General features: G+C 29.9%; 2 protein-coding genes across 2 annotated transcripts; both read left to right on the forward strand.

Annotated features, from left to right (window-relative positions):
* Positions 1-2,539: 2,539 nt before the first annotated feature.
* On the forward strand, positions 2,540-6,427 carry LOC132940677 (zinc finger MYM-type protein 1-like). The gene is made up of 3 exons (XM_061008385.1): positions 2,540-2,720; positions 3,077-3,253; positions 3,966-6,427. The coding sequence occupies exons 1-3, from the start codon at positions 2,540-2,542 to the stop codon at positions 6,425-6,427; spliced, it is 2,820 nt and encodes a 939-aa protein (XP_060864368.1).
* A 9,761-nt stretch (positions 6,428-16,188) lies between these two features.
* On the forward strand, positions 16,189-18,794 carry LOC132942053 (uncharacterized). Its single transcript, XM_061010344.1, is given in 2 exon segments — positions 16,189-18,320; positions 18,322-18,794. Coding segments are annotated over 2 exon segments (1,503 nt in total). The 5' UTR covers positions 16,189-17,286; the 3' UTR covers positions 18,791-18,794.
* The last annotated feature ends 7,639 nt before the right edge of the window (positions 18,795-26,433 follow it).

The raw sequence follows: 26,433 nt of genomic DNA on the forward strand, positions 1-26,433 counted from the left end.
AATAAAGTTCTTACAATACCAAAATTACGTCAAGTTTATATAGCGTTGGTGGAATCAATAATTTCTTATGGTATAATAGGCTGGGGTGGTGCTTTCGAAAATACTATAAGTCATCTACAAATCTGTCAAAATCAAATTATTAAGCTATTGTTAAATAAAGACCGTATGTACCCAACAAAAAATTTATATACTGAATTAAACGTCCTTCCTGTTAAAAAAATATATTTAAAAAACCATAATCTATTGCAACCAATAATGCACGGAGTCAACACAAGATATGCGAAAAACCATTTTCTCATAGAAAAAAACAAAAAAACCACAACTAACAGATATTTTGAAATAGTTGGTACCAAACTGTATAACGAAATACCACCTTCTATAACAAACCTCCCAATAAATTTATTCAAAAAAAGCATTCTACAGTGGCTATTGAATTCTCCTTACGAATATAATGTGTAATGATATCACTGTACTTATTTAAACTGTTTAATTCTATTATTAAATAACACAAATTGTACACACTTTAGATCTTCATAGGCTAATTTAATTTTGTAATTTGTAATCTTTTTTTTCCTGTAATCTGTATACGCAATTTATTTTTCGAACTCCTGGGCCCCCACACAAGTTTTCTAAGTGGGGCCCAGTATTTCATATGTATATGAAAATTAAAAAAAAAATATGGGAAAATCAAATACCGCTAACTCATTTACTAATAAAATTATACCTTTAACTAAACCCAGCTATAACCAGTCATTATATCTTAGAAAGATGACTAAGCTAGAAATCCTGAAAATTATTTCTGACATGAGAGGTAATTCATCCCCAGGTAAAGATGGAATTTCAATAAATATAATTAAAAAAGTAAAAGAACATATTGTCGATATCCTAGTGCATATTTTTAACACAATCTTAGTCGAAGGCAGAATACCAGAATACACAAAGGTGGTAAATAAATCAGATATTTCAAATTTAGACCAATATATTTACTAAATGTCTTGTCCAAAATATTCGAGGGAGCCATAAAACACCGCCTTTTAAAATATCTCGAAGAAAATGCAATCCTTCCACCATCGCAATACGGGTTTAGAGAAAATATTGGGACGGACGATGCTTTAGCTCAACTCTCTAGAAACATATATACAAATATTGAAGAAAATAAAAAAACTTTATGGCATCTTTATGGATTTAAGTAAAGCCTTTAATAGTATCTCACATAATCAATTACTAAATACTCTCCAATCAATAGACATAGTTAATACTTCATTTAATCTATTTAAGTCATACTTACAACATAGAAATCAACAAGAAAAAATCGCAAACACTCTTAGTAATGAATTGGAAATTGATACTGGTGTCCCTCAAGGCACTGTACTAACTCTCATTCTGTATATTATTTAAGTAGCTGCACTAGGAAACTTACAATTACACGGTCAATTACGGTTACTACGCTGACGATACGGCTTTAATTACATCGGATATTAACTGGGAAAAAGCCACTCAAAATGCAGTGTGACATGTCCAAAATAATTGAGTGGTTTCAAAAACACAATTTAAGATTGAACCTCAATAAAACAAAGTGCATAGCTTTCTCCCAAGACAAAAGAATACAACCTAATATAACCTCACTAAAAATCCATAAAATAAATTGTAACTTTAATAAAAATGATAAATGTGAGGTAATTAATAGAACCAAAAGTACTAAATACCTGGGAATCACTATTGACCAACACATGAAATGGAATATCCATGTAAATAATTTTATAATCAAAATGCGTAAACTCAACTACTTTTCTACTTAAATGCCAGGAAAATACTAGACAAACAAATACTACGAATAGTTTACTTCGTCATGACGCAGTCTTTACTACAATATGGCAAAACAGCTTGGGGTGGTTTAGGGATAGTAACAAGCAGAGGCGGCTTGAACGTAATTACAAGAGGTGCACTGCACTCCTAAAAATATGGGGTGGGTGTATTTTTGTAAATTTTTGGGAAACTGTTATGGTTAATACTTAATACAACTACCATGTTTATGCCACTTTATGGACTATGATGATATTAATATATTATACTTATAGAATCAGATTGCTATAGCTGATTATATTTAATTATTACAGTCTATAGATGGTATTATAATATATATAATAATATATTAAGAAGACGTGTCAGTCGTCATTGAAAAAAATTACTCGAAAATAAACACGCGAGACTTGTATTAACTATTAACTTATATAAATAAAATGTTGTTATCATTATTCATTCTATTAACAGCTATAGTGATCGGCAGCAATGGGAAAATGTTTTATAAATAGCTTCCAAATTATATTATCTTAGTAATCATAATATGCATTCGGAATTTATTTCGGCCAATTGGACATTTACGGTGGTCTAAATAACATCTGTGTTTCATATAAAATCTGTCTGTATTTAATTTAGTGTTCGTTTGCAGACTTTAAATTTAAATTTTAAATTGTATATTGCTTGTTTTGATAGTGAATATTAGTGATTACTTAAAATATAAATTATAATATTATTTACAATGACAAAACCTCAAATATGTGCTTGTGGAAAAAATAAAAGTGATATGAACACCACTAATTGGATTCGACATACATCTTCCTGTAAAATTAGGAAATCTAGAGATGAATCTAGGTCGATTGAATGTTTTTTCGGTAATCCTAAAAAGCCTAAGCTGGAATTAGGTGATTCTATTTCATTGGGTAAGTTCACTAATTTTCTTAATTATTAAATTATAAATATAGAGAGCATTATCTAGTATAATTAATAAAATAATTATGTATTACCTAATAATATTTATTATTATTGATCTACATTATCTAATGTAGTAAAATCATTTAAATAGCTTATAAATTAAAATAGCTAATTTTTATATTATAGAAATTAATTTAAAAATTGTTATTTTAGAACAAGGTAGTAAAAAAAATAGTTTTATGACTATGAGTAAGAATAAACCAAAATCAAATAATAATCCAGGTAATAAATATTTGTATTCAAAAAATTTATAATTTTTGAATTATTCATACAATTTGAAAATAACGTTTTTTGACATTTATAGAAGTAGAAGAAAACTTATACAGTAGTAATTCTACTACTATTACTTGTGAGTCTGTTACTACTAAAACCTCGACTACAACTGCAACTGCCAAGTCTGTTACTACTACAACTGCCGAGTCTGTTTCTACTTCCTCTACTGACAATGTATTTGAAGTAATGAAGACTGATAAATATTCAGGTATTTTATTTTTTTTTTAAATATTATGTATTATATATTTATAAAAGACCTGAATTATGTGTATGCATACTGAGTCTGAGTCTATGCAAGATAATGTTTAAAATATGGTTGTTTCATAACAAAATGATTTCATAGATTGAATATTACTTCACATATTGATACATGTTTAAAGAATAATAATGTACTTTGTTAATAGCATATAAAGATGCATATTTTATACACTGTTCATAAATTAACTATTTCCACTTTCTATATCTATAAAAAAAAATAGAAAAATATTTTCTAATAATTTTCTTATAATCTAATTATTTGTTGACCAATTTAATGTGATATGAAAAATCATGAAAAAATGTTTGATACCTGAGTGAGAATAATTTTTCTATTATACAAATATTAATTGACTACCTATTACTTAATATCTTAGAAATTATTTATTTTAAATATATGATTATCTAATTATTCTCTTATTTATTTTAAATTATTTAAATATATCTAATTATTCTCTTATGTTTAATAATTACATTTAAATACCAACAGTTGGTGTAGAAAATATTAATCTTGTTGATGAAAGTGGAGATACAATAGGTATAGTTCAGTATTATTTACTATTTTACTAATAAATATTAAACGGTTTTCACATATAAAATATAAGATATTGATAAAATTATTTTCAATGTCTTAAGAATTACCATAAACATTATGTTTGTTCTAGATTCAAATGAAAATATGATTAATTGTGTGATTAATGATGGAAATAAAGTTGATCCTATACTTCTGGAATCGACTAACACATATGAATCAGAACAATCTCCTAACAAATTTCGCAATGATCCTGCATTATATTTGAACAAGACAATATCGCATTGTTTGAAAAACAATCTACTTGAAATGGGTCCTTGCCAACCTACTGCATCAGAATTGGTAAACGCTGTTTTTCCAAAAGACACCTCTAGTCCTTCACGTTCATTTTCTTCAACATATTATTTTAAATTAGTGAATGGAAAAACTGTACATCGTAATTGGTTAGCATATTCTCCTTCAACTGACAGAATTTACTGTTGGACATGTAGGCTTTTTGGGACACCCGGTGCACAAAAAAACGGATTAGTCAGTTCGGGCTGTAATGCTTGGGGCCACCTTAGTGGTGTATATGGACGACTGCATAAACATGAGTCATGTAAAGACCACTTAGAATCTGAACTCAGTCGTGCCATGTATATGAGAAATAATCGAATTGATATTCTGACAGTTAAATCATCAAATTCCCGTGTAGCTACAAATAGAGAAGTAGTTAAAGTACTAATGGACATTGTTTTATGTTTGGCAAAGCATAATGATGCATACAGAGGTCATTTAGAAACAAATAAAGATCTTATTCAAGGGAAATTTCGTGATTGGGTTACAGTATTTGCTAAATACCATCCAATATTGGCATCACATTTAGACCGGATCAATTCTAATTCTAAACGGTCATCACTCACATTTTTATCAAAAACTTCACAAAATGCTATGATTGAAAGCGTTGCAGAAACTATTAGAGATAAAATTTTAGATGAAATTAAAACAGCTGGCATGTATTCACTTATTTTGGATTCGACAACCGATGTAGCAAAGCTTGATCAATTCGCATTTGTATTCAGATATTGTTCAAGTGAAGGAACTGTTCATGAACGATTTTTGTGTACAGATGAAACTGCAGATTCAACAGGTAATGGAATGTTTGCTTTATTTTGTAAAATTTGTGATCGTTATTCATTGAACTGGAAAGAACAATTAATTGGTCAAGCATTTGATGGAGCATCAAATATGCAAGGTACTATTAAAGGATTGCGAACCATTATCCAAAAAGACAACCCAAATGCTTTACATGTTTGGTGTTTTGCACATTGCCTTAATCTTGTTGTCTGTGATTCTTGCCAAGCTAATATTCAAGTAAGAGATTTTTTCAGTATTATAGGTAGTTTAGTTACTTTTATTGGAGCAAGAAAAAGAACTGCTACTTACGTTGATTTACAGAAAAAATATTATCCGAACGAACGTTCACGCCGACTTAAACACTTTTCTAATACTCGATGGACTTATCATGATCGGTCAATAGATGTAATTTTAAGAACTTATAGAGCTGTAATTGAAACATTAAAAAGTATAAGAACTGACGAAACTGATAAAAAAACGCGTGATACAGCTAAAAGTTTTTTAAAAAACTTGAATAAGTTCAATTTTGTTCTTACAATGCACTTTATGAAAAAATTATTTTCCATCACAACACCACTTTCCAAATATTTGCAAGCTCCAGACATGGACTTCATCCAAGCTATGAAACTTGTTATGGCCACAAAACATCAATTGCAAGAAATGCGTATTGACAAAACGTACGGAAATATAATCAATAACTCAAAAACATTTTCTATAGAACATAATTTAGATGAAAAAGACATACAAGAAAAACGTGTTTCATTAAAAAAAAAAATGTCTGGTGAAAACCAAAACGATGAAAGACTTAGTTCAGCAAAAGAGCGTTACATTAGTGAAGTATACAATGTCACACTAGACATTGCTATCAATAAGATTGAAGACCGATACTGCAATTCAGAAAATATTTTTAATGATATATTTTTTTTTTCTCCTGAACATTTGCAAAACCAAACCACAGCTATACCTAATTCATTTGACTACATCTGTAATTGGTTATCAGCATTTAAAATTGATAAAGAAAATTTAACTACCGAATACCGTTTATTTGCTTCAAATTTTAACAATTTAATGAAAGATAGCCCTGAAAATATCGATGAAAAATGTGCATTATCTGTAATTTCTTATGAAAGCAGTGAAAATGACTCAGAAACTTCAGGTGAAGACAACTTTGGAGACTTGCTGCAAGTATCAAATATATTGCAAAACTTAAGTAAAATGGGCATGGCATCAGCATTTCCTAATTTAAGTGTGGCTTACAAAGCGATTTGTACATTGCCTCCAACATCCGCTAGTGCTGAACGTTGTTTTTCTAAATTAAAATTAATAAAAACTAACTTACGTTCAACTATGAGTGAGGCGAGACTAGATCATCTCATGGTAATATCGTGCAACCCAGACATTGATATAAATATGGACGATGCACTTGATAAGTTTGGATCAAGATCTAATCTACTGAGGTCAAATCTATTGTACCAATAATGTTAACAACTTTCACATTGTATCAAAAAAATTGTATTAACAACATTCAAATATATTATATTTAAATGACAATTAAATATACATTGTGATCACGATCACAGGTACTACTAAATATCTCGGGCATTCTTATTATTTGTTGTATTTTTAATTTATTATTTTATCATTATAGGTAGGTAAGTAACCTCCCGTTTTATTGTTATATCTAATTCCTAGGTATTTCAAAAAGTGCAATTTTGTTTTATATATATTGTTAATGTTGGAACTAAAAATACTGATTATACCAAAATTTAATCAATTTTTATATAGAACACAAAAGACTACATTTATATGTTGTATTTTTAGTTTTTAATTTTACTATTGGTAGGTAACGATAACCCACTGTTTGATTGTTAGATAATATATATTGTAGGTATTATTATATAATTTTTATTTCAAAAAGTGCATTTTTTATATTATATTTATTGTTAATTTTGGAACTATACAGACTTATTTTATTAAATTTTATAGGTAATCTATAGTATGGGACACAAAAACTGATGAACATACATAGTTTAAACTTTAAATAGGATATTATTCATGGATACAGGAATAATTATATAAACTGTTTTATGTGAAAAATAATTAAAAATAAATTTGTTTGCCTTAATACATTGTTATTTTGTTTCATTTTCATTTTCCCCATAAATTTTTAGTTGCGTACGTATATTGTATTATTTACGTCAGCCACAATCTTAACTTACATTATGGGGCAAATGTAAAAACGCACATAACCATTCAAAAATATAACTAATACTGATTATTTGTTTACTTCTCCTCCCAGATTTTATCTTCTATAGTGGCCAAAAAAAAGGGGGGCACATGGTCCCTCTCCCTACAGCAGGTGCCCTTGGTGGTGGTGTTTAAAATATAGGTGGGTGGTCTGAATTAATATGTGCACTCCTAATATCAATTGTCTCAATCCGCCACTGGTAACAAGTAATAAACTAATAACAGCTCAGAAGAGCATAATAAAAATAATCCTTAACCAAAAACCCACCCTTCTGAAAACCTATTCAAAGACTTCAAAGTCTTCAATGTACAACAACTATTTCAACGAAATTCAATATACTATGTCTACAAATTGAACTTGATCAACATTACACCAAAAACCCACAATACACGCTAGGAAAAAAATTAAAAATAAAAAGGTGGTTAAGTGGATGTCGCTCTGCTGTACAGTAGGTTACAAGTGGGTCACTGTAATGGATGGTGTTAAATTTGAATTCAATGATATAATATCATTGTATAAGAAAAACGATTCTGAGCGAAAACGGTCAGTCAGCCTATGATATTACCAAGTATATTTGATGATATTATTGTGAATAAAGTAATTTATATATAACCTATTTACGTGGAGCCTTGTTTTAAATTTTAAATCCTTAGCCATAAAAGTTAAACATTTTATACATTTTTAACCACAAAATAATTAATAAATTATAAATTTGATAAATGTTGTCAAAATTTGAACTTTAAATGCTTATAAAAAAAAATTGTGCCTATGTATTTTTAATATTTTTCAACTGCTATTAGAACGATATATCAGGAGCCTTATATTAAATTTTCACGCTTTTATACCCAACAAATAAAAATGTATTGATATTTATAGAAAAAAAAACTAAAAAAATTGAAAACTGACAATGTCCGTAAACAGCTCAAAAAGAGTCAAAATATTTTCAACATTTTATGGTGTATAGAAAATGCTAATATGAACATTCAGTGAAATTTTCAAGTATCTACAGTCATTTGTTTTTTAATTACAATAAAATAAGAAAATTGTTACATGAGAAATCGAGTAAATATCAAATGTTGTAAAAATATAAATTTCAGACGCTCATAAAAATTTAATTTAAGTTTCTTCTAGACATTTTTTTTTTGATAAAGGTAGACAAACTTATGAGTAATCTTATATTACATTTTCAAATCTTAGATTTAAAAAGAAAAATTTTTATGAATTTCAACTCAAAATAATTTGCTATTTTTCGTGATTTTTCCGTATTTTTTCAAGATTTGAACTTTAAACGTGTATAAAAAAAAACTGTGACTAAGGATTTTTAATTTTTTTCATCTGCCTTTGAAACAATAACCTAGGAGCCTTCTATTAAATTTTCAAGCTTTTTTACCCAACAAATAAAATTTTATTGATATTTATAGAAAAAAAATTTAAAAAAACTGAAAACTGACAATGTCCGTAAACAGTTCAAAAAAAGTCAAATTATTTTCAAAATTGTATTGTGTATAGAAAATGCAAATATAAACAACCAGTGAAAATTTCATGCATCTACGGTCATTTGTTTTAGAGTTACACCAATAACCAAAATCGATTTTGTTAAAAATCGATTTTGCGTAAAAATTCCCGTTTTCCTTAATTTTTCTTTTGTTTTTCACATCGCTTTTGAAAACTACTGGGAAATTAAAATTTTGACCTCCCCAATGCACCAACGATATTCACTTTTCCATCGAACAAGATACTGAAGTCGAAAATCGAAGCATTATTTCGACTACTTATCGTGTACACAGACACAAAAATAAAAAAATAAAAAAAAAATAAAAAAAAAAACACACATCATTGTAAAATCAATACATTCATCGTTTCACTCAGAATCTAAAAATTACAAACTTATAAAACTTTAAAAGCAAGTCGACACTTTGTCAAAATAGGTCTTGACTTACTAAATACTATACCACAATCTATGATAAGCTGCAAAAACTATAATAAATACAAAGAACAACTTATTAATATATGGTTGATAAGACATACCTACAATAAATGACTCCTCTATTATGCTCATTATTAATATTATTATTATTATTTTTATTATTATATCATTATATTTAATTATTCTGCTTTATTCTATTATATTATTTATTGTTTACTCTGTCTGTTTTCTCTCCTATGTATTTTGTATTATATTATACTATGATCTAGAAACTCCAATATCACCAACACAAGGTACTACCTCAGTGGTGAATTGGGCCAAACTATGTGTAATTAATTATTGTATTTATTAAAACTATCTTATTTTTGGCCAATAAAATATTATCTTATCTTATCTTATCTTATCTTATCCTCACTCACACACCCGCGACCTAGGTCGAGGAAGAGCTAACCCATTCCTAACAAAAACCTACACTCGCTATCATGATTGGGCACATTCCCAGAAAACTAAAATAAAACAAACATTCCCACCAATCATAGGCTCACGCATAACACTGTCATAAGCCCTATGACAGTTCTAAACAGCGAATCAAATCAAATTTTAACGTATATATATCAACGACATACCAACAAATCCCGGAATGAAAATCAATCTCTTTGCTGACAACCAGGGCTTGCAAACGAAAAAATTGTGTAACGTTTTAATTGTAAATAACGTAAAACGGAATTTTTTTTTCAAATGCAAGCCCTGCTGACAACACATGTTTTCTACTCCAGCATGAGTAGAAAATATTTGCAATATATCATTTGCAATATAATACATTTGCAAAAACCATGCAATGGAAAAAATCCAAACTCAAATAAACAGAATGGATATCGATCAACCCGAAGAAGACTGTTGCAATTCTGATTGGTGACGAAACGCTTTGAAACCTAAAAGAACTTCGTGTAAACGGTCACTCAGTTCCCTGGAGCCGACATCTTAAATACTTAAGAATAACCTTTAAATAGCTCCAAACTGACCTTCCACCAACACGTCCTGGCCATCCAAAAAAAGACCAAGCAAATCAGGGCTGCACTTTATCCCATTACTTAATTCTAAGTCTCTAAGTCACCTGTCACTTCATCAGAGACTAACCTAACTAATCTAACCTAATCTAACCTAACTAACCCTACACAAACTGTACATCATACCAAACTTAACATACGCCGGGCCAGCTTGAGGCGCTCTAATCTCAAAACGGTCAGGAGCCGAATACAACAATCATGACTTCATCCAAAATTGATTCTCTCCACGAACAAATAATAAAGGCATTAAAAAACAAAGTCATCAAACCACCAGCAGATAAGGTCAATCGGTCGTTCCAAGGCCGCTATTCAGTGGAAAAGGAACAGGCCTGAAAACATAAAGTAACCATCATCTCCACCTCACCTGCTATTCCAAGGAATAGGTAAACACTGAAACTTGTGAAAAATGTGAATAACTCCCCTTATTCAAAGCAAGGACTGGCAAGGCAATTTTCATGCCACCCAACTCTTCTATCACTACAAAGATATTAAAAATAACCTAAACCAAAAAAAGTACACGGCCGCGACATTTCCAGATATGGAAAAGGCATTCAACAGGTGTAGCACAATGGCCTTATATACAAACTAAAAACCAACACAGATTTACCAACATGTATAATAAAACTCATTAAATCATTCTTAATTCCAAATTTGGGTAAACGGTCACGAATCAACACCAAGACACAAACATGTAGGGATACCACAGGAATCATGCTTTAACAAAAAGTGTGTATTAACTTTAAACTTAAATGAACTTTTAACTTATTGTTATTGGTGCATATTAACTTATATATTAACTGAGTAACAAAAAATCATTAACTTGCACAGCCTTGTATGTACACAATATAACCACGACTAATTTTATAAGGTATTTATTTAACTATTTATTATTTTTAAAATTTATAGAAAAGAAAAATAATATGTCAAATATGGTGGGCCATGCATGAAAATGAAACCCCAGTTAAAAACAGTACTACCACATTAAAAAAGTGTCAGATATTTAAAAAATTTAAAATTGGAAAATTAGTTAAGTGAAGGTATTAGGTAGGTAATGAATGCAACACCATAGTCTTTCGGAGTTGGTAACTATATCAAAAGTTCTAATGGGTGAATAAATATCCAGAAATCTAGATTGTCTTCCTTAATAATTAAGTTGTAACGGCTTGGAATTTTTTAAGTACGCACCGGTGATGTCTGTCGATGTTGAGCGGTCATTCTCGGCACATAAAACTACTCTTGTGTCAAATAAACATAGATCATTCAAATTTGAAAATATAAGAAAACATTGAATTATTCAGTGTAATTCTTAAGGTACCTAAATAAAATTAATTAATTTTAAATTAATACATTATATTATTAATTTATTATACAATAATAATATTTACATAATTATGTTAAGAGGATGCCACACCCGCATGTGTTGTCTCCGTCTTACAAACGGGTAACATACGAAATTTACGCTCAGAAATTCAAGTTTTATGCTTTAGCTTAAAAATAAGAGTGATCGACCTATTTATATGAAACAAAAATAATATGGTAAGAACATTATCTGTGTTTTGTTGGAAGTTTTTTTACGATAATCCAGTTTATAAGTGAGTTATACGTGTATAAGAAATGTTAATTAAAAATGCTCAAATTTGCTTAAAAACTGAATAATCGTGAAAAAAACTTCTAACAAAACCCAGGTAAAAACCGCGATACTTCCATATAAAAAAGGTGATATTTTTTATAAATATATTAACACTTCATAAAAGTCAAATAACTGATTGCCTCTGCCGATGATTCAAACTTATTTCTTAAATGAAAACCCATAAAAACATTTAAATTGGAAAATTGTGTGGGTACTTACTAGGTAATAAATTCAACGCCATGGTCTTTCAGCGTTGGTAAAAATCTCACAAGTTCTAACAGGTGAAGAAACATCCAGAAATTTAGATAGAATACTTGGCACTGCTTAAGTACGCACCCGTGACGTCTATAGATGTTGAACAGTCATTCTTGGTATACAAAGCATTTCTGTCAAATAACTGTAAATCATTCAAATTTGAAAATATAAGAAAAGAAAACATCTTATTGTTTAAGGTATCTAAATAAAATAAATTAATGCATTCAATTATTAATTTAAAATACAACAATAATAGGTAGGTATTTAAATTGTTTTGCATATTTAAGTTAACAAGAAATGTTCCAGAGCTGGAATAAATACCTATTTCTCAAATGCCTACCACTGTATTTTAGGTATATAAAACTTGTAGTTTAAAAAAATCTATAAATTAATTTATAAAAAAGTTAAAATAAAAAAATGTTTGTTGATGAAATTTTAATTTGCATATTTTTAAATGGTAAAGGAAATTATTTTTTTTTTTTTTTTATCATATTTACTTATTGCACCTTACTGTACAGATTGTAAATTTTTATTTAAAAAAAAATTAAAATAAAAAAGGGCTATTCTTAGCGCTTACTGACGTGCATATTTAAGAGGTAAAAATGTACTTTATTTGTGCTATAAATTCCAAGCCCTGGTCATAACTTATAATGTAGGTACCCAATACTTTTTATTCTTATTTTTTTTAATGTACATGTAACTTATATTTATATACTTGTGTATTCATATACTTGAAGGAAAACTCGCAGTCGAGTCACCTTTTATAATGAATTTACTGTATTATTTAAAAATCTTTTCCATATTTGCAATGTTTGCATATTATTTTGTATAAGTTCTTAAGGAGGTATTAAGTTTTAATAAATTTTAAATTATAGAAACAAACTTTCATTAATTCTATGAAGAATTTTAATTTGACCACCTAGGTACTATAAAAAAAGACAATTAGTGTAGGTACCTACCTTAAAGTAGCAAATATGGAATACCAAGATTTCTTAGACGGAGTACATACAGAAAAGGTAACAAATAATGACAGATCACCACTTTGTGTTGTGGATGATTCAGGATTCAAAAAAATCATCAATCATTTATTATTACTATTTAGACTTGGTACCCACACGCTTAGAAATTAGGTACATTTTATGTAGGATGGCGGAAAATTTGAAAAACTGGCATTGGGGCTTCTTAATGGATTCAAAAATATTTACATTTATTTAATCAAACCTATAGGTACTTAAATTGTTGTCAGGCATACAGTTAATTCATGTCCATAAATTGATTTAGAATATTTTGATCTATTGACTAAATGACATGTGCATGTGTGTGTGCCTTAACACCTAAACACAACTGCTTAAATATTACACGTTTTAAAGGGCTTTAACTACCAACAAATTCAGTTTACGCTGTTTTCAAATTGTTGCTTACAGTGTTTACATCAAGGTTTACACGTAAGCACAATCAAAACTCTGTAAACATAAAAATAAGTGATTACCAATTTATAAATAAAAATACTATTCAAATACTCGACATTACTTTCGACAAAATATGCTCTTGGACCCACCACATCAACTCCATGAAAAACTCAATTTCTCCACGTCGCAATATTATAAAAGTATTATCCCACACATCATGGGGTTCCAAAACTCATGTTCTATTAACAAAATGCAAGTCACTTATACTTTCTAAACTCTACGGATCTTTCATTTGGACAATAGCATATAAATCAATATCAAAGAAACTAGATACAATCCACAACTCGGGTCTTCGTATGTCTATCGGCTTATCGTTCAAGTCCAATACCCAGTATTTATAATGTTTCCTGTATACCTCCACTTGATATAACAAGACACAAAATAACATTAAATCACAAATTAAAATTAGCAAGTACCCTTCCTACTCTTGACTTCAAACTTATGTTTCAAATGTTACCAACACTATTCTATATTTCTTAAGTACACACTATTGCTCTTACGCTGAACCCCCCAATGGAAAAATCACAGAAAAACCAACACTAAACTTTCTATATTAAAAAAACGACACACCTTCTCTTCTGTATACAAAAAAGAATATTTCCACATAATTCAAAACATCACAAATCAAAAAAAATGTACACCGATGCTTCCAAAACTCAAGACGGTGTTGGCGCTGCAGTAATTTGGAATAACGCGGGATTCATGTACAAACTTCTCAGCTCTTGCTCAGTTTTCACAGCAGAGTCAATTGCCATACTAAAAGCGCTCGAGATAAAATCATACAGGGAGAAAGAATGGGCCAGTTTCTTAACATAGATATTAGATACAAAAATAATCATTCTGTCTAACCTTATCTTAATTTGCTTAGTCCGTCATTCTCAGTTCCCAAACATCACAGTTCAGCTGTGATTAGAGCAGGGGATGAACAAAACACTAATGAACTAGATGATAAACACAAATAAAAGTAGGTATAGGTACCTAGAAATAAGTAAGAATAGTAACTCTAAAATGTAATTTGTAATTTTAATTCATAAAAGACAAAAGTTGGTAATAAAAAAATTGATAACATGTGATTGAGCCCAGATGCCCAGTACAATTCATGCAGCAGCCCACATCCACGATTGCTGGGGTGCGAGGAGCTGAGAAGTGACGACCGCAAAATTACCGAGAGTGAAACATTTCAATGATTCAGTTGCTATATTGAAGTATTAATATTAACTGGTGAGAGCGCGTTAAAAAATATACGGTAGAATAAGGCACTTTTACATTAACCTTAGTGTTATATATCATTGTATACTATGTACTAAATGATAAAATTTCACATAAATAATACAATAAAAGAAATAGGACTATATAGGAGTCGATAATATGCTTAAAGGAGTAAATTAATTCTACTACATTGTAAATTAAAACTTTTTTTATTTTGTTATGTACCTGCCTAAGAAATATTTGAGTAAAAAAAAATAATATGTGGGTATATTTTAGATACTTAATTAGGTACCTAGTTAATTACATAACTCTACTGTAACGAACCCCCTAATACGCATAATGTATTATTGTGCTCGTTTCGCCTTCGGCCACATTTGGCAACATAAAGATTAGATAAATATCAGCACGTAGAAATTCGGCTAAAATAAATCAAAGTCATATATCCAATTAGAAAGCCTATGGAAATATAACAAGAGGGCAATACGGTCTTTTGCATTTTAATAAGTCTTACAACCTCGCTTTAATCATAAATGTATGAATATAATATTTAGAATTTGCTTACGAACTATACATATATATATATATATATATATAATGCACAGTATCTAAATATTGTCGGATAGCGTATACCATATACGGCAAAACATGATAACGAAATAAAACGGACACGACTCTCCGATTAACCAGGCGTGGGAATGTAAACAGCATCCTGTGAAATCCACGGAGTTATCGATAGACTAGGGGGGAAGTAGAAGAGCAGGAGGCCCTATAAAACCAGACCCGAAACGGCCTGTAGATTAGACGTGTAGCACCATAGTACAGGCGAGCACCTTCACGCACGGCAACATAATAAATTCTCAAATTGTACTTAGAACAATTTTCAATAAAAAACCTAAATAACTTACATCAGTCTTATTATTCAACTCTACCTGAAGAACTCCTCATCCATCAGTCTTGCTACCTGCAACTTTATGAGCTAGGCAGTTAACTCAACTCCTAGACCATAACACTGGCGCAGTCGAGTACGGAACTTCCAAGGAATTGAGGCGAGTCGAGCAGTCAAAGCAGCAGAAATCAGCGGAGGAAGTGCAGCAGCGACGCAGAGCTCGATTCAAATCAACGACACGGAGGCAACTTTTCAAGTCACAGTCGAGGACCGATCACCCTTGACGACTCCGGGAAGCGACGAACAATTCAAGACAGGCAAGCAGACAAAATAAGGAAAAAATATGAACAGAGCAGTAGGTGCAGGAGTAATGTGAGTTAATAATAGTTATAAAAATAATTAGAATTGTAGCTTGGGTACACGTCTCACGTTGGTTTTTTTTTTTTAAGAAGCCAGCGGTAAAAATTTTTTAGTTTAGATATTGGTGAAGGTGCGTATAATAAGAAATCTTATTATATATTGAAGGAAAAAAAAAAATATAAGTTGTTGAAAAAGAAATATATATAATTGTAGTAAAATAGACAGCGGTAGACTGATCTATGTTGAAATAAGTTGTTGTATTATTAAAGGGAAAAAATATAAGTGTTGAAAAAGAAATATATATATATAATTGTGGTAAAATAGACAGCGGTAGACTGATCTGTGTTGAAATAAATGGTTGAATTAAATAGGAATCAACAAATGAAATAGTAAGGGAATACTATAGTTAATTGAAAAAGTAATAGAGGAAATATAGAATTTGATAGAAAAAAATATTGGGAAAAATATATATATGAATGCACGCGTAGCAATTGAATAAATGATAAAAGTTGATGAATAATTAGAGGAAAAAAAAAAAAGGGATTATTGAAATAAAATTTTGAAGTGAATTAATTGATAGTCAATTGTTGAATAAATGAAGATTTTTGAGAAATATAGGTACCTATGGAATAATTAAATGATGTTTTGTGAATAATATAGAAGAATACTGAAGTTGAAATATTGAAATATAAAGAGTATATAAAGAGTTTTTGTTTTTGAAGTATAAAGAAATTTTTTTTGAATAACTGAAATAAAGTTAATTTTGTGTCTAAAAGACAAGTGTATTGAATTGAAGTATTAATGTTGAAAAATTATAGACAAAGAGAATTAGATTGAAAGAAATCAATTGGGAAAAATATTACAAGTGGAAGTAATAGGAAGGCTAGCATAGAATAAGTGTAGTAATAGAATATAATAGTAATATTCGATAGTTAAATTGGTAAAAAAATAATAGAGTAATTAGATTTTAATTGTAAGAATTAATAAGAAATTAGGTAGTGGATATAAAATATTTATTAAATTGGAGTAGCTAACCAATGTTAATGGTATTTTAATATCCAAAGCTTGTTATATATCGTAGGGAGAGCGATAGAAATTACGCAACGACAGAGTTACGTAAAAATACGAGTGTTTTGTGTGTGTGAGTGTGTGTATACACTACACAATACGACGCGGTGTACGTAAATACAAGCGTACGGGTATGAAATATAGAATAAATAATGAGAATAAATGTCGAGTTAAATAAATTAAATATTCTTAAATGATATTAGTGAATATTGAATATATATGAATAAAGAATCAGGAAATTCAGATATTGAGAGTAGTTCTTCGGATGAATCGATAGAACAAGTTAAAAATAAAAAATTAGGAAAAGAAGTAGTAAGGAAAAATAGGATAATAAAAGAGGAATTTTTAATAGACACTACAGAAATAATAGAAGGAATAGACAACGTTACTAGAAAAAATTATTTTAGGACTTTAAGTCAAACAGAAGAGTTAGGTAAAGTACTTACCCCTCAGAAAAGTGTAAAACAAAAATTGTCGGGTAGATCAGGTTCTAGATCTGATCCCGGTGTAAAACACGTTCAATTACAGCAAATAACTAGGAAAAAAGTAGCGAACGTAAAACATAAGATGGATTTAGATAAAGCAGTTTCTATGATTCCGATTTGCACGGGTAAAAAGGACGTAGCAGAATTTATAAATACATGTGAGATAGCACTCAACGATATTGCAGAGATAGATAAACAACTATTGTTAAAAATTATAACTTCTAAGTTAGCGGGAAATGCTTTAGAGGTAACCAAGTATCGTACGTTAGATTCTTGGGAAGCAATAAAATCAATTTTACAAGGGGCATTTGAGCATAAAATTTCGGAAAGGGCTTTATCAATAGGTTTAAATACGACACGTATGGCAGAAGGTGAGAGTGTAGCGAAATTCGCGAATAGAATCGAAGAATTATATTACAAATTATGTGCAGCTAGTACCGTAGGGTTGAACAAAGCTGAGGAAACTGTAGTGAAAAGCCAAACGAAAAAACAGGCTATGATTATATTTATGACGGGTTTACCAAATCACTTATATATAGTACTGAAAGCAAGAAGTCCTAAGTCTTTAGAGGAGTGTATACAAATGGCTCTTGACGAAGAAATCGAATATAATTCTAGGATGAGTATAGAAAATTTACAGAATAATGCGGAAAGTCAAAGTTTTAGTAAAAACGAAAATCAGGGTGTAAATGGGAATACAAAACAACAGAATAATAATGGTAAAATTAATACATTTTACCGCGGTAATAATGGTCATATGAATCAAAACGGTAGAAATAATAATTTTAATAATCGAAATGGTTATAATGACGGATATAATAAATTCAATAAAAATGTTAATCGCGGAGGATACAGTAATTTTAATAATAATAATCGTAACGGATACAGTAATTTTGATAGTAATAATCGTAACGGATACAGTAATCGTACAGGATACAGTAATTCCAATAATCGCGGCGGATATAGTAACAATTATAGACAAAATTATAACGAAAATAATAATCAGCGAAATAATTTTGGTAATCAGAATAGAAGTAACACTGGATGTTACACGTGTGGGAAAACAAACCATATCGCAAGAGAGTGCTGGCAAACGAACGGTCGACCAGGCGGAAACGACCGAGCAAATACACATAACACCAGTCGTGATAATGGTGCGCGTAATTCTGGAGGTGGTAATAGTAGTAGAAACAATACGGGTGTTCAGAATTTGCATTGTAGTTATTGTAATAAAATAGGACATGAAATTTCGAATTGTTTTACAAAACAGAAAAACGAGAAAAATAATTCAAAAAATTCCAAAGGGCAAGTTCCAGTGGGCGTCAGGCTTGTCCAAGAGATAATGGAATCGCCACAAAACGATGTTTTCACATCACAACTAAATTAATAGAAAATCATATCACTTTAAAATCACCTAGTTTTAATAAAGAACAAATTAAATTATTAGTAGACACGGGGGCTGAATTAAATATCATTAAAATTAATGCACTAAAAGGGGATACAGAAATTAACGAAAAAGACAAGATTTATTTAAAGGGTATTAATGAAAAAATAGTCTCAACAATAGGTAAAGCGAAAATATATTTAATTATAAATAAAAAAGCATTCGAAACAGAATTTTATGTAGTTAACAAAACATTTCCAATAGAAGGTGAAGGAATATTAGGACACAAGTTTTTAATGGATAATCATGCGGTTATAGATATTGCTAACAATACGATAACAATTAATGAAAATAAAGTAGAAAACGAAAATAATGTATGTTTTATTTTAGAACCGCGTTCGGAAACAGTAGTTGAGATAGATATCACAAATAAGGCAATGAATAGTAAAAATATATTGATTAATAAACAAGAATTGTCACCAGATGTATATTGCGCGAATATTTATAATACGGTTAGAAACGGAAAAATAACGATAAGTGTGTTAAATATATCAGAAGTAACACAAAGTATCAGTGTAGGTCAAGTTCGTAAAATATCATACGAGGATGACATAGTAGCACACATCGATAACGCGGTATATGACAACAAAATTGACATTGACCGCGCGAGCAAAATAAAAACGTTGATTAGGACGGAACATTTGAATATTGACGAACGAAAGTCGATAATAAGAATTTGTGAAAATTACGCAGATATTTTTCATATAGAAGGGGATAATCTTACGTGTACAACGGCGGCAGAGCACGTCATAAAGGTACCTAAGGATTTAAAACCAATTTATAAAAAACCGTACCGTTTACCGTTTTCACAACATGACGAAATAGAACGACAAATAGGTCAAATGATGAAAGACGAAATTATAGAGAGATCAATGAGTCCTTTTAATGCACCTTTAATATTAGTTAAGAAGAAGGAGGATGCCTCGGGAAAACAAAAGTTCAGAATAGTTATAGATTTTAGAGCACTTAATGACGTAACTTTAAATGAATTTCACCCATTACCAAATATTACGGAAATATTAGACCAGTTGGGGCAATGCCAACTGTTTAGTCTATTAGATTTAAAGTCAGGTTATTTTCAAGTCCCATTATCAAAAGATTCGAAGGAGCTTACAGCTTTTTCCACGGGACAAGGTCATTATCAATTTAAACGGTTAGTTATGGGTTTAAGCTCAGCTCCGGCAACATTTCAAAAAATGATGACGAATGTGTTGTCAGGGTTAATAGGAATTAAATGTCTAGTTTATTTGGATGACATAATAGTATATGCGAAAAACTTGCAAGATCATAATGATAAATTAATTAACGTATTTGAACGATTACGTATTCATAATCTAAAAATAGAACCAGATAAATGTAGTTTTTTACAGCGGGAATGTTTATTTCTAGGTCATGTAATTACAGATGAGGGTATAAAACCAGATAAAAAGAAAGTTGAAGCTGTTATGCATTTTCCAGTGCCTAAGAATGTTAAGCAAATAAAAAGTTTTTTAGGTCTTAGTGGATATTATCGTAAATTCATAGAAAATTATAGTGCTATAGCTAATCCGATGGTAAAACTATTGAGGAAAGACGTAAAATTTAATTGGGATGAAGGTTGTCAGAAAGCTTTTGACAAATTAAAAGAAATACTATGTTCGGAACCAATTTTGCAATATCCTGATTTTACAAAACAATTTATACTTACGACAGATGCTAGTGGTAAAGCATTAGGAGCAATTTTATCTCAAGGTACAGTAGGATCAGACTTACCAATAGCTTATAGTTCGAGAACATTAAATAAAGCAGAATGTAATTATTCAGCGACAGAATTGGAATGTTTAGCGATTATATTCGGCGTAAAAACATTCCGACCGTACTTGTATGGTAGAAAATTTACAATACTAACAGACCATAGACCGTTATCTTGGTTATTTAATTTGAAAGATCCGTTATCTAGATTGGCAAGATGGCGTATCGAGCTTGAACAATATAATTATGAAATAATTTATAAAATGGGAAAATTAAACACTAATGTTGATGCATTATCGCGAATGTATAATATTAGCGAAATCAAAGACGAAAGTTATACGAATTTTCTAGAAAAATTAGAAACGACAATAATTAGTAATAAGAATGTTAAGGAAGTACACGGCGAGTTAATAGACTCTCCGTCAGAATATAATATAGTATCGGAAATAGAAAAATATTATAATTTCAGATCAGGTATTAATTATGAATTAAAAACACGATTCGGGCGTGACAAAAAGTTGAAATCTAATAAAGATTTGGGTGACGTAGTAAAATTTAAAAATGGGGATAGATATATAATATTTTTAATAACAAAGACAAAACAGAAACAATTAACGACGTATGAAAACATACACATAGCATTATTGAATCTTAAACATTTTTGTGAAAAACATTCGTTAAATAAATTAGCAATGAATCAATTAGGACGACAAGACGGACTAGATTGGGCTAAAATTAGGTCAATGATAAGATACATTTTTCGTAATACAAATATAGAAATAATAATTTGCACCAAGTTCGAATTCAGTGAGGAAGAAAAATTAATTATTTTTAAACAATTCCACGATTCGAAACTAGGGGGGCATGGTGGCGTTAATAGAACAGTAAAGAAGATAAAAAAACAATTTAACTGGCCAAATTTGAAAAACGAGGTGAAGGGGTATATAAAAAACTGTACAGCTTGTCAAACAAATAAAAACACTAACAAGCATATTCAATATCCAATGGTTATTACCACAACGAGTACAAAACCATTTGAAAAAATATTTTTGGACATTGTAGGACCGTTAATTACAACAGGGTTAGGCAATAATTATATATTGACAATGCAATGTGATTTGACAAAGTTTAGTTTAGGTACACCTTTACAGTGTCATACAGCGAACGTAGTAGCTAAAGCATTTGTGACAAATTTTGTTTGTATACATGGTATTCCAGAAACAGTTTTAACGGACCAAGGTACCGAATTTCTTAGTAAAACTTTTACGGAGGTATGTAGGTTGTTAAAAATTAATAAGATTAAGACTTCAAGTTACCACCCACTTTCTAACGGTGCACTTGAACGTAGTCACAGATCACTAGCAGAGTATTTAAGACACTATGTGAGCAAAAGTTTAAACAATTGGGATGAGTTGCTACCGTACGCAATGTTCGTATATAATTCAACGGAGCATACATCCACGAAATACCAACCGTATGCGTTGTTGTATGGTAGGGAAATTAATATTCCAGTTAGGTTGAAATCAAATCCAGAACCTAGGTATAATTATGACGATTACGTATATGATTTAAAGCAAAAATTACAAGAAGCACATCACATAGCCAGGGAGAGATTAGTTAAAAATAAAGAAAAAAGTAAAAAATATTACGATAAAAAAGTAAAAACGGAAACGTTAGAGATAGGAAATTTAGTACTACTCAAAGATCATACTCAAAGGAATAAGTTAAGTCCATATTGGAAGGGACCATACGAAATCTTGGAAGTATTAGATTCAGAGAACGTAGTTATATCGCGAAATCGAAAAAAAGTAACAATACATAAAAATGACGTAAAAAAGTATTACGAGAGCGATGATAAAAATAACGAACAAAATGATTGAATATACTACGAATAATTAATTATATAATATAATAAATAAATAAATAATAAAATGATAGAAAATAAAAGGATTAAAAAGTATATAGATATAATGTATAAATAATTAAATAATCGAGTAATATAGCAAAATACGGATAATAAAAGTCGACGTGGGATGTGAACGTCGTAGCGTAGTAAAATGATAAATAGTATAAATATATATATATTATAGGTTGTGTTGGTTATGTACCACAATTCAAGGAGTATCAAATAGTTTCAATGACAATATACCAGAGTACGAAGGAATATCAGAAATAAAAATTGATTTTAATAACAGAATCGGAGTTAAGAAAGGAATGGTGGAAGTATCAAATCACCAAAATGATAGGATAGTTGTACCACAATTCCAGAATGTAGGATGTAATATAGAATCATTACAGTATATATGTAATACACCATATCAAGAAGCTGACAATGTTGGTTATAAGGGAGAATATACGTATCTTTTGGAGAAATCATGTACCATACATGTGAAAACTGGGAATGGCACAGACGAAAAAATTAAAGTAGGAAAAATAGATTACTATATAGTAATAAATCGAAAAATGGAAATAGAGAATGAAGATAATAATAAATCAATAATTAATAATAACAACGAGATAACAACGAAGAGGACTGACCAAACATTAAGAAAAATAGTTACAAGAAACGCGACTATAGATGAAGACAGTCACATCGTTAGTACTACAGAAATGACCGAAAATCACGAAAAAATAACAATGAGCACATCAATGGAAAACATTACGGGGTTAGAGGAAGTTGAAAAAACATATTCAGATAACGTAGCAGATAGTGCTACGCAACCAGTACAAACAAACGAACATTCAAGTTTTGATTTTTATACGACAGAAAGTGAACGGAAGTCGGAAATAAACAAGGAGTCATTAAATTTTAATAAGGAAATCAATAATACGAATAAAAATAATGAAACAATTTCATGTAATCAAGAAAAAAATGAAATAGATTATGTATATATGGTATGTGTGTTATTAGGAATGATAGTAATAATAAAGATGTTAATAATAATGAACATATTGAAATATTATAAATTAGTAAGAAAAGAGAGGTACAGATATTTAGTACAAACATTGACTACTACAGCACGACGCGACGTTCAGAATAGGGAGGAAATAGCTCTCACGAGTCTTTAGAAAGAAAAAGAAAATAATAATAAATAAATAAAAATACGTAATAATATATATAGCAATAACGATTTAATTCTAGTATAGATAAAATAAAAAAAAAAACTGTAGAATAGAGTATACAGGGTGATAAAGTTACTATTAGATTAATAATATACTAATAAAGCATGGCGCAGCTAACAATGGAAATAATTAATATAAATTGATAATAAAATAAAAAAAAAATACTATTATAGGGTTTTGATCGCAATAACGTTCAATGGACGAGAGGCGGATAGTGAAAATCTAATAGGAAAGGTAATAGAATTAAAATTCAGAGGACAATTGGATTTAATTAATATCACGGGAGAAGTAGATGATGAATTTTATATTCCAAATTTGGACTACGAAAACAATTATGTCGAAACTATTCAGATAAAATGCGAATTATCTGATAATTATGTTAGATTGGATAAGGTGTTGAATGCACCTAGAACATATTATTTACAAAAATTTTGTGCGATTAATTTAATAGGCGGGAAAGATAAGAAATACGAAACAACATATATACACGAAATTAACAAATCAAATGAGGAAGCGAATAAAAAATTAATAGTATCTACAAACGAAACGTTAAAAAAAAACAACGACACCAAAAATCGATGTTTATAAAATTTTAAAACAAATGGTTAACGATAGGGGAAATTCAACAACATCAATTGATGAATATTATCGAAAAAATTTTTTCAGAAATGTGTACACTAAAATGATGAAGGGACACAAACAAAATGTAACAGTAATCGGGAAAGTCGAAAATAAAATAGAATCTAGTACAGTAATCAATATTATTAAAACAGAACAGGGAAAAAGAAATGAAATAAATTATACAATGATAATAATAATAACGATAATTTTGATTATAACAATAACATTAATGACAGTAGGATATAAATATATAAATAAAAATAATTATATATTAACAGAACGCCAAATAAATGATAACACGAATATAGAAACAACAGAGTTTTGAAAATAAAATAACGTATAATTAAATGGAAGTAGTTAAGTTAATTAATAAGAATAGTTAATGAAATTAAATAAGATATCAATAGTTACGGAATATGAAATTAATAAAATTAATAAAATTATAGGAACGAACAAATACGAACAATACTAACAAATGACACAGACGGAACAATACAAGGCATAGTACTAAGTGGTAGGGAATGGTCAGAACCGGTGTACGAACTAGCGTTAGTTGAACGAGCGGGGGGTCGATTGTTGGTGGTGGTATTGAAAAAAGAAGGACAATACATAAAAGAGAGAGAGTTGTTTAGATATATGGGGGTAGAACCGTTCATCTACAGGGAACGACATTCATTCGATGCTTTGATAAATGGACAGTACGGTAGACTGGATGGTCTCGAGATTACAAACCAAAGGCAGTCGAAAATGGCGAATTTTTGTAGATGGGTAATAGGACAGTTCTGCATACCAAACAACCAGTTTGTCTCGGATTTGCCTTTCCAATACCACCGGGCGATAGATCGACCGCTGCGGGTTCAAAGTGACGCTAAACCGGTGGGCGTGGCCACTATAATATTCCAACAACTAGTACCACCAATCATAACAAGAGAAGAGACAGACGATCAATTAAGGATGTTAATAAACCTAGCACAACGAGTTCAAGATGAATTTTACGAGAATAATGAAAACATAGATTTAGAATTATGGGAAGGGTGTCAGACAGCTGCAGAATTAGAATTAGAAAGTAGACGAAATGTTTATGTAAATAGTAATATGTCAGAATTAGATAGTTTTACGGATAGTGATGGATAAATTGAGACATTTAAAAAAAAAAAAAAATATATTAATTAAGGTTTTAATAAAAAAATTAAGAAAAAAATGTATGATTATAAATGACAATAAAAAAAAAAAAAAAAAGAGTAAAAGGTGTGTTGTAATTATATGTAGGAATGATATTTATTGTGAATTGACAGCGAGAGACCGGTGGGTGTTGCAACGATATTCTACGAGAACGAGCAACCTCCGGATCTAACAGGGAGCGAGTCAATAGAACAACTAGTAATTTTCAAACGTATGGCAAGTACGGCACTTAATTGCTTCAATGAGAAAAAAGAAAGGTCGTACACATGGCCAAATGGAGGTAAATGGATGAAATTCTTTATGCAATGTGACAGCAGAATATCATATTTGGAGAAACCAGAGCCAAGAGGGGAAGACATGGGATTTATATGTTAAAGGGCAAATTTACATAAGTTAGAAACTAATGTGTATTATGTAATTTTAGGTTTATTTTAATAACAATGAGTCAAGGACAGCTTCCGTATACAGTGGACGAATTTAGAAATCAAACAATGATGTATTACGAGAACTATGGGATGGTGCGTTTAACAGGTGCTACATGGCAATTAATCACTTATTTGCCATTACAAAATTACGATAGTAGGCACGATAAACTGTACGCAGAAATAAATATAATGTCTAATATTTGTAAGGCTAATATGTCGGCATACGAAATATGCTCAAGACTTGATAATATTTTTAAGATTATGTTCCAAGAAATTTCGGTCCAACGGGAAAAAATGTACGAATCAATAGGTAGGTATACAGAACATGTAGGAGAAACAACCACGAATATAAATA

The sequence above is a fragment of the Metopolophium dirhodum genome, chromosome 3, assembly GCF_019925205.1.
Source record: "Metopolophium dirhodum isolate CAU chromosome 3, ASM1992520v1, whole genome shotgun sequence".
Classification (NCBI taxonomy): Eukaryota; Metazoa; Arthropoda; class Insecta; order Hemiptera; family Aphididae; genus Metopolophium; species Metopolophium dirhodum.